The 10,671-nt window shown below is 33.1% G+C and overlaps 1 protein-coding gene across 1 annotated transcript; it reads left to right on the top strand.

Moving 5' to 3' along the window:
- Window positions 1–4,045: 4,045 nt before the first annotated feature.
- On the top strand, window positions 4,046–9,594 carry LOC144974448 (uncharacterized). Its single transcript, XM_078917325.1, has 4 exons — window positions 4,046–4,200; window positions 6,483–6,613; window positions 7,053–7,161; window positions 9,406–9,594. The coding sequence occupies exons 1-4, from the start codon at window positions 4,132–4,134 to the stop codon at window positions 9,577–9,579; spliced, it is 483 nt and encodes a 160-aa protein (XP_078773451.1). The 5' UTR covers window positions 4,046–4,131; the 3' UTR covers window positions 9,580–9,594.
- Window positions 9,595–10,671: the final 1,077 nt, after the last annotated feature.

Genomic DNA, 10,671 nt, shown 5'->3' with positions numbered 1-10,671 from the left:
CAGTTGATTCGATAACCAGTTGGTTCTTGAGATCTTGTAATTCTTTCGTACTTCCTTCCATAAGGTCAGTGTATTAGCAAATCTGAGGTTATTGATATTTTTACCCTCAATTAAAATAGTTGTGTAGACTTTCAATCATGATTTCTCATGGAAAAGATTGAAAACGAGAGCAGAAATTAAACAACACTCCATCTGATGACTTGAAGAACTGACAATTCTGGCAGTTTATAAGAACATCCCTGCTACGGCTTTTGTAAAGACCCTCCATCAATTGCACCAGCCCCTCTTCTATTTTGAATTCCCGTAGTGTGTACAATAATCCATCGTGCCGCACTCTATCAAAATCTTTCCGAAAGACAATAAAATTATGGAAGAGATATCTTTGATGTTGTTTATACTTTTAGGAATCTACAGTTAAATATTTGCTTGACAACGCTTTTTTCAAGTCGAAAACCCGCTTATTTCTCTGCAAGATGACCTTCCTCTTCGTGTTTTAGACTGTCGAGTCTGAATGGCCACTCCTATGGATATAAAGGTGCGTTGGCAGGTACTCTGGCATATCGATATGTCATGTCGATATTAAACCTTCAAACCCGAGATCTAATGTGAGCTTTCATTCTGGCAAATCCAATATGAGTATCGTGCAAAAGAGTCAACAAGAGACTGAGGGGTCATCACTCTTGTTCCCCAAAATGAACAATTGGACTGGGTGCATGTATCTCGCAGATGAATTTGTTTCCACTGTTGAAATTGTTTGATCATAAGCTTCACTCAGTGTTAATTTTTGTTTTGCTAACAACTCTTGTTGAATTGACGTCTCCTTTAATGTCACGGACAATGTTATCTCACTGACTTTCTTCTCACTGGTCACCAAATCATTATTCGTAATTCAGATAGAAAATATTGTGGTGATTCAACATGATGACGAATACAGGCTTCAGATAACAATCTTTGTAGATGCTTAGGTGGTGAAGGCTCGTGGTGTCTTTGCAGAATCCGACATAGGTCTTTAAAAAATTTTGTCATTTAATGCACAGATTTTGAATTAATATTAGCAAAACCTTGAACTGATGCCCAACTATTTTGATTAGAATTATAGTTCATTCTTAGATGGCTCGTTTATATACCAAAGATGTCTACCTAATCGTGTGGCAATGGTTAGTTTTATATCAATACAGTGAAATAAATTACAATGAGTATAATGCTACCATAAAGCTCATGTAAAACAGAGATTGTCCTTGATAATGTGGCTATTTGTTCCTTGTTACATGCTCATTAAATGACTGACATGTAAAAATGGAATGCTTTATTAAAATTAATGTTACATCGGCTTTTACACTAAGAAGGTAATGTTAATTTCTACTGATATTGGCGTTAATTATAAAATTAACAAGGGATCTCATTCATATAAATAATCTGTCATCATGAATTTGGAATTATCTTTCTTAATATATTGCAATTATTCGCGCTTTCGTAAACAGTATATATGCTAACTTAACACTGGACTAGTCCATTGACGACAAAAAACAACACAAGAAAAGAAGCATGGTCGTGTGCACGGAATGCAATAATAAATACTGCAAATCAAAGCGCCGGGACAACAAAAAATCAAACGAATATTCCCACGCATAACTCCATCTTAGCTCAACTATCTAAGCAACAATATGATCTGTAAATAAGAATACAAAATTCAAAACAAGAAAGAAAATTAAGAACTGAAAATACGCACGGAACCATATAATACACAGTATAAGAAAATCAATATTCGAACTTAGAAATAAAAGATCAGACAAAACAGTGGATAATATGAAAAAAGCAATAAGGAGCAAGCAACGTATAAAGCAGTGCGACTAATAAATCAAAGACCGTTTGAAAATCCAATGGTAGGGAACGACACGTACACAGAAATTCTTAACCACAACGACATTTCAAATGTTCTATATGAATTCCACAAAGCAATATTTTAGAAAACAAAACGCCATAAATTATCTCCTGTGAGGGAGTTCCCAGAATATTACTTAAACATATCACCTCAAGAGAAGTAATAGATGCTTTCATAACACTTAGTAACAACAGTGGAGAATATCGTGGATGCGCAGAACTAATAAATTGTGAATCGTCACTATTGGATGAACATATTGCTGATATCTTCAATCAAATGTTTAAACATCACCATCACCTAGATATTGATGAAGTGGAACTGATATAAAAATGCAAATGCTGGAAAACAGAAATGATCTCCTAAGAATGTGAGACCAACCATGCTACTTAGGCAAAAGAGCATTACTCTCTATAATCACAAGGAAGAGAACCAAACAATAATTTTCTGTCACATCGTCAAAGTGGACTCAGGAAGGAAAGGGGTTCTGCAGATGTAATTTGGCGTGAAAAAATGTCTTGCTGACAAATCCTTAACAGGAAGAAATAGTAATATTCATAACAGGAACAGACATGTCTACCGCCTTCGATGCCATAAATCTCCAATTCTTGTTAAAGATTATGAAAGGATTAGCTATAGAAGACGAAGTAGGATTAATTCGATTCCTAATACATAAAACTTATTAACTGCCAAATAATCGGTGCCTCAGCAGATAAATCATTTCTTTACATCAGCGGTATACAACAGGGAGACACGCTGAGCGCTGTTTTATTTTAAATATATACCTAAATGCTTTTAAATTGTGCGTTAATTTGTGCCTTCAGCACAATCACAATTTAACAACGAACTCCGCGTGGACGTAGCATACAGTGGCGTGGCGTGCTTACAGTATAAGGTGGTGCCAGAATCAGTGAAAATGACTAAACGACTTAATGACAATGACTAAAATATTTTTGTATATACAAAAGAAAGAAAAAAAATTAAAGAAAAGACTTACAAAATAAGTAAGAGGCGGGGTATACCATTTCTCAGTTTGATTTTTTAAAAATGCTGTAATACATTTTTAAAAGATGGATGCGGTGCCAGGCACCAAATCAACCAATATAGTCACGCCCCTGGTAGCATATTATGTTGAAGACATTGAATTTGTTGGCCTCAAACAAGTCAATGTAAAAGACGCCCAAGGAAATGTAAAAAAACCACGAACTGAACTTAAATGTTGATAAAACAGAGGTGACACAGCAATCAGACACACTTGGTTTAGATCTTTACTAATGTCAAATAAACAAGATGGATGGAGAGCTGCCAAACATGGAAGGATCACTGAATGAAGACAGAGAAGACGCAGAAAGAAGAATAGTTTACGACGGCCGGTCGAATAGAATAAATCAATTGATATTAGAATTGTAAAAGATTAAATAAAAATAAACAAGAACACCAAATTATGTAACACTGCATAACACAATACTGATGGGAACGAATTGAAAAAAAGAATAATATTAGAATGATAATGATGCTGATGATAATAAGTATAATAATAATAATTAATAATATAGATACTAAAACTATTAATAATGATGATAATGATGATGATGATGATGATGATGATGATAATGATAATAATAATAATAATAATAAAAATGATAATGATAATGACAATAATAAAGATAATGTTAGTACTACTACTACTACTACTACTACTACTACTACTACTACTACTACTACTACTACTACTACTACTACTACTACTACTACTACTACTAACACTACTAATACTACTACTACTACTACTACTACTACTACTACTACTACTAATAATAATAATAATAATAATAATAATAATAATAATAATATTAATGATGATGATGATGATGATGATGATGATCATGGTGATGATGATGATGGCCATTATGATGATGACAAATGTGATCAGGACGACGACGATTACGACGACGACAATGATGATGATGAGGAGGTGGAGGAGAAGGAGGAGGAAGCGAAGGAAGATGAGGAGGAGGGGGAAGAGAATGCGAATGATGATGATGATGATGATGATGATGATGATGATGATGACGATGATGATGATGATGATGATGATAAAAGGTTTTTTGAATATAATTTTCCCCATTGTGTATTTCTGTTTACCCTTTCAGAGGTGCAAATAAACAGGCGATGTCTTTTTTCTACGGTCTTCTTTCCACCTTCGTGGTCCTCTTAGTTTGGGGTTTCCATCAGAATGAAGCTACACAGCGATGCTGTTTTACTGTTTTCCTTCAAAATTTAGTGCAGATTATGTCCATCACGACGAGAACGGACCATGGGTATGATAAATTTATTATTATTTTTACTATTATGATCATCATAATCATCAACATCATCATCATCATCATCATCATCATCATCATTATCACACACACACACACACACACACACACACACATATATAATATATATATATATATATATATATATATAATATATATATTATAAAAGCTAAAACCATGCCAACACTCAACAGAACAAACGAACTAACATCCTCATGCAGACATAGAAACAAACACATTTTATGTAATTACGAACCTCCATAAACACAACAATCTACTTTCACTTCCACTTCCACATTGCATGCAACTTCAAACCACCATAATAGTCTCGACACTAAAACATCACAGGAAGTATGAAATAACACAAAATTATAAACAATAATAACGATTACACACACTTCCAGTAGATCGTCCTATGACATGAAACAGTACTGTAGAAGTTAAACAATGATAATGATACTTGAAATGTTTATATGTACAATTCTAAATAATAACAGATGATAATAATCATACGTACCACACTCAATAATGGATTTCACTTCACATACATTGGCTTTTTAGAAGTTTTACTGAAATTTTATCTTCACTTGTTGCTTTTTTGTCACCTAGACTGTGACTATTTTTATAACTGTTTCTTGGTCAGTTTCTTTAAAAAGAGGGCAACTCTCATGAGGTTGTGATAAGGCTAGGGCACAACACCAAGTGAAATATAAAGCCGAAATTGATTTTTCCATCCCTTTTTATTCGGCAGATTAATTTGATTTAATATATAACTGTTCTAGGGTATTACTTACAAAAGGATATATGACAATGCCCATGTTCTGTCGTATTACTTACCAAGGATATATGACTTTGACTATGCAAAAGTTCTGTCGTATTTCTTACAAAGGATATATGACCTTGACTATGCCCATGTGCTGTCGTATTTCTTACAAAGGATATATGACCTTGACAATGCCCATGTTCTGTCGTATTTCTTACAAAGGATACATGGCCTTGACAATGCTCTCGTTCTATCATAGTACTTACAAAAGATATATGTCCATGACAATACACTGGTTCTTTTTTATTACTTACAAAGGCCAGATATAGTCGGTATGGATGAAATCAGCATGGCTTCACCGAAACAATGATTAATAAGGGCAGATTTCAACCGTATCACCAACAAGTGGCGTTGCTGATGTTGGACCCGTGAAAATCAACAAAACACGGATTCATTATATTGTTTGTTTTGCAATTTGGCAATTTACCCATATGCATAATTTTACAATTATTTTTCTGTTTTAAATTTCACGATCATATCTTTATTACATTTAGAGATATCATATTTCATAATCTTAGTTTGTGATTTTCTCGGATGACATCAGAGGTATGATCCGCCCCAAATTAAAATAAAACATGTTGCGCAAAGCTCGTATGTAGACTTCAGAGTTTTGATCCGCCGATCGTGAAACTCGAAACTTCAGAGAGCTGATCCGTCGGCCATCAATATGTAAGAACTACCCAATAGATTTTGTTCATATTTTTATGTGAACTGTTAAACATTTGAGCCAGGTTTGTTTCTGGGCTTTTAACAATATTCTATTTTGTTAAAAACTTACAGCTCATTTCGCAATGCGACCCCCTTATTTTTCGGTACCTCAAAACGGTAATTTTGAATAAACCTATTTTTGAAAGATAACAAGTATATTGTATATTGCCCACATATGTTCCTAAATACTGGCCTGTCAAGTATAGAGACGAATATTTTTGACTATGTCCCCTAAACTTCATCAAAAATACTGACTTGAAGAGTCAAGACACTTAAATCCAAGATGGCCGCTGCTGGGCTCTTGATAATGTTCTTTTTAATTTGTCAAAGATTTGGCACATGTGTTCATTTTTAATTACTTTTAACCGATGCGCACTTACCATATAGATATATACACGTTACTTTGAACACAAACACTCCTTAAGAATAGAGACAAACCATTTTAAGGGTTTTTAGATGTTTTTTTATGGGTACGAATATCTTTGGGTGAAAAAAGCAAACAATTTTCTAGACGTATATAAAACATTTCTGATGTGATAATCCAGTTGATGAGACCTTGTGTTTATCTTAAGTTCTTCAAGAGACTAAAGCAACTATCCAGTTGTCGAAATTGCATTTAATTGATCTTAGAGCCGACATGTTTTGAGAGAAAAAACCACCCAGCTTTCAATAATATGTCTAATGTATTAATAGAATCCGATTGTAAATACGAGTACATCACAACATTTTTAACTTTCCCACCATTCAGACACAGTCGATAACAATCGATTTCGTCCAAAAGAAACAGTACATGAAATATGTGGGACAATCATTCGAGGAGGACTTCTCGATAGGTATAGCAAATATGGTTTATATATGGAAAAAAGATGGAACATGCATGTAAGTATAGATTAAACAATTTCACAACAGAGTAGTAGTAGTAGTAGCAGTAGTAGTAGTAGTAGTAGTAGTAGTAGTAGTAGTAGTAGTAGTAGTAGTAGTAGTAGTAGTAGTAGTAGTAGTAGTAGTAGTAGTAGTAGTAGTAGTAGTAGTAGTAGTAGTAGTAGTAGTAGTAGTAGTAGTAGTAGTAGTAGTAGTAGTAGTAGTAGGAGTAGTAGTAGTAGTAGTAGGAGTAGGAGTAGGAGAAGTAGTAGTAGTAGTAGTAGTAGTAGTAGTAGTAGTAGTAGTAGTAGTAGTAGTAGTAGTAGTAGTAATAGTAGTAGTAATAGTAATAGTAGTAGTAGTAGTAGTAGTAGTAGGAGTAGTAGTAGTAGTTGTAGTAGTAGTATCATTAGTAAAAAATGGTAATCATCATAATACCCAATCAAAAACATTTCAGGAAATATGCTGGGACATTTGAAAAGCAATGTCTGCCGTCTAGTTTTACGTTGGTATCAACGGTGACTGATGCCTCTGGTAGAAATATTACAAAGTGGAAATATACAAAGGTAAATAACATTTTTTTCATATAAAATTGTGAGAAAGATGATGAAAGAGGGTAGATATCATAGTAGAGAGTTGAATTAGCTAGAATACAAAAAAAAAGCTGCCCAAATTCGGACCAATCTGCATTTATAAAAAAATTGAATATCATAAGGGCGACTAAGCCAATGAAATCTCAGCAAATTAAACTCGTCAAGAACTTTAACGGTGTTTGCATGTCAACATTGGACCATGACGCCCCAAAAGAAACCAGGAAAATCACAAACCGACAGAACAGGGGATAGCTTAATGACACTGTTAAGAAATCAATGAAAGATAAACGTCGAGTAGAGCAGAAATGGCAATCTTCTGGACTAAAGTCTACAAACATATCTTAATTATATGATGTAAAAATAATTATAACAATGTCGTCCAGGCTGCCCAGCAAAAATTTTATGCATCAACATTTATGAATATACGCACGTGGCAAAACCTCCATACAACGACAAAGGAAATAATGGGCTGCCAAGGATCCACCAATATCCCAGAATCGGATTTTTGTTTCAGTTGTGAACAGTTTTTCTTCAGCCAGAAAATGTTTAAGAAATCGAGCATCTTTTGACCCAACAGCTCAACCACACACAGACCTTCATCTATGGTGACACCCTCCATTTTTGCCAGTCCTTCAAAGCAATGTGATTTCCATCCTCTGCCGACCTATTTTCTTCAATCCTGTGGTGATGTCCTAGAATTACAAATATGGGTCACCGTGGCTCAGCGGTACGGTCATTGATTCGACAGATACCGAATTCGAATACCCGCTACGTTGTGTGGCCTTGAGCAAGTCATCTCGCCCAAGCTCAGTTTACAGCGCTGCACTACGGCTGACCCTGGTTATTCCAATCTTTCCTTGGAATAGATCCTATGGGATGAATAAAGGGAATTTTATATAATATTTACTTTTTTTATTGTAAGCGACAATCCATTCCTTCAGAATATATTTTTACCTAAACTGTGCAAAAAGGCCATAGCTAGCCCCTTCTAAAAGCAGTATTTAATTAAAAAAAAGAATTGAGTGATGATAGACCTACCCGTCTCTAATCTATCTTTTATCTCTAAAATTTTGGATTAAATTGTCTTATCTAGATTATTGCATCATATTGATTTAAACAAAATAAATTTGACTTGCCAATCAGCTTACAAAGGCCAACACAATACGGAAACTGCCCTTTTGAAAGTATATCCTGGTCGTTTGAACCATGTAAATGAAAATAAAGTTTGTCTGCAATCTATGCTAAATTTGTCGGCGGCATTCGACATCATCGGCCATATGATTTTATTGAATGGACTAGGAATCACATTCAGTATTGAAGGCAGTGTCCTGATTTATATCGTATCGAAGGAACAGAAAGCAAGTTGCCAAAATAAACGAATACTCTTCCAGAGAAACCCCTCTTTTACATGGAGTACCCCAGGGCGTTGTGCTATGTCCTGTTTTGTTTTTTTTACTATATACACTCGACCCTTGTCGCAAATTTTCACACAGCATAACATGCAATTTCACTATTATTACTATTATTATTATTATTATTATTATTATTATTATTATTATTATTATTATTATTGTTGCTGTTGTTGTTGATCTTATTATTATTATTATTATTATTATTATTATTATATTATTATTATTATTATTATTATTATTATTATTATTATTATTATTATTATTATTATTTAATTATTATTTATTATTATTATTATTATTATTATATTATTATTATTATTATTATTATTATTATTATTATTATTATTATTATTATTATTATTATTATTAACATTATTATTATTATTATTATTATTATTATTATTATTATTATTATTATTATTATTATTATTATTATTATTAGTATTATTATTATTATATATTATTATTTATTATTATTATTATTATTATTATTATTATTATTATTATTATTATTATTATTATTATTGGTATTCTTATCATCATCATCATCATCATCATCATCATCACCATCATCATCATCATCATCATCATCATCATCATCATCATCATCATCATCATCATATTATTATTATATTATTATTTATTATTATTATTATTTATTATTATTATTATTATTATTATTATTATTATTATTATTATTATTATTATTATTATTATTATTATTATTATTATTATTATTACTAAGGATGTCTCGTCTTCAAACAATTTTCAACCGTAATGAATAAAATATATTTTTTCTCCTCAGCCTAATAGTAGCAATCCCATCATTTGGTCGTTTGATTCGAATTGTAACCCTGTTAGTGTGAATATGGGCTATTTAATTACCGTTACAAACTACAAATCTGGAAATGCCGTCGATTTGAGTGTCTTCAACAACAGAGACTATACTAAGTGTACTTTACAGAAGTTCGGACGTTAATCTTTGAGACTAATAAAGTTTGTTGTTTAGTGTTTACCTCTAGTTTGTTGGATATTATAAAAATGTTCTTGATAAAGTGAGATTCGTTTGAATAAGAACACTCATGATAACGCGCATGTGACAAAAAACATCATTGGTATAAACTCACTCTCTGACAGATAACAACATCGGTATGAACTCAATCTCATACAGATAGCATCATTGATATGAACTCAATACCTGACAGATAACATCATTTGTATGAACTCAATACCTGACAAATACAATACCTGACAGATAACATCATTGGGATGAACTCAATACCTGACAGATAACATCATTGATATGAACTCAATACCTGACAGATAACATCATTGATATGAACTCAATACCTGACAGATAACATCATTGGTATGAACTCAATATCTGACAGATAACATCATTGGTATGAACTCAATATCTGACAGATAACACCATCATAATACTCTTACTTCCATTTCTTTTGAAAAAAATTACAGGACTGCTCCGCATCGAAATGAATTATACTATAGAATAAATGACGTCTTATATCCCTCACCCCAATGGGCTATGTGATCTAGTGCTATGACACTCGCTTTTGAATCGAAAGGTTCTGGTTTCGAGCCTCGTTCAGCGCATAGTTGAGTCCTTGGAAAAGTCTCTTTACTCACATTCTCTCATCGGACTCAGGTGTAAAATGAGTACCTGGCAGTTAACAGCGTTGTCTCTGATGGAAACACCTAACAGGCGTCATGCCTTGTTCTGCATGCTACGTGTTGCTGTTGGTCAGGGACCCTTCGTAAAGCGCTTTATGCACGTTTATTGGATATTGCTTTATATAAAAGCTCATTTTATTGTCTCCACATGACAGTATCACTAATACTGCTACTACTAACACTACTACTACTACTCGTACTACTACTACTACTACTACTACTACTACTACTACTACTACTACTACTACTACTACTACTACTACTACTATTACCACTAGTAGTAGTAGTAGTAGTAGTAGTAGTAGTAGTAGTAGTAGTAGTAATAGTAACAATCGCAATAGTAGGAGCAGTCGCAGTAGTAGTAGTAGTAGTAGTAGTA

This window comes from Berghia stephanieae, chromosome 6, assembly GCF_034508935.2.
Source record: "Berghia stephanieae isolate SIO BIC M18660-M18661 chromosome 6, UCSD_Bste_1.3, whole genome shotgun sequence".
Classification (NCBI taxonomy): domain Eukaryota; kingdom Metazoa; phylum Mollusca; class Gastropoda; order Nudibranchia; family Aeolidiidae; genus Berghia; species Berghia stephanieae.
The sequence above is the reverse complement of the archived record's forward strand: the minus strand, read 5'-3'. Positions and strand labels throughout refer to the sequence as shown.

Coding starts and splice junctions, on each gene's coding strand:
- LOC144974448 (XM_078917325.1), top strand. CDS start 4,132: ATGCTGTTTTACTGTTTTCCTTCAAAATTTAGTGCAGATTATGTCCAT. Junction 6,614..7,052: donor AAAAAAGATGGAACATGCAT/GTAAGTATAGAT, acceptor AAAACATTTCAG/GAAATATGCTGGGACATTTG. Junction 7,162..9,405: donor CAAAGTGGAAATATACAAAG/GTAAATAACATT, acceptor TTTTCTCCTCAG/CCTAATAGTAGCAATCCCAT.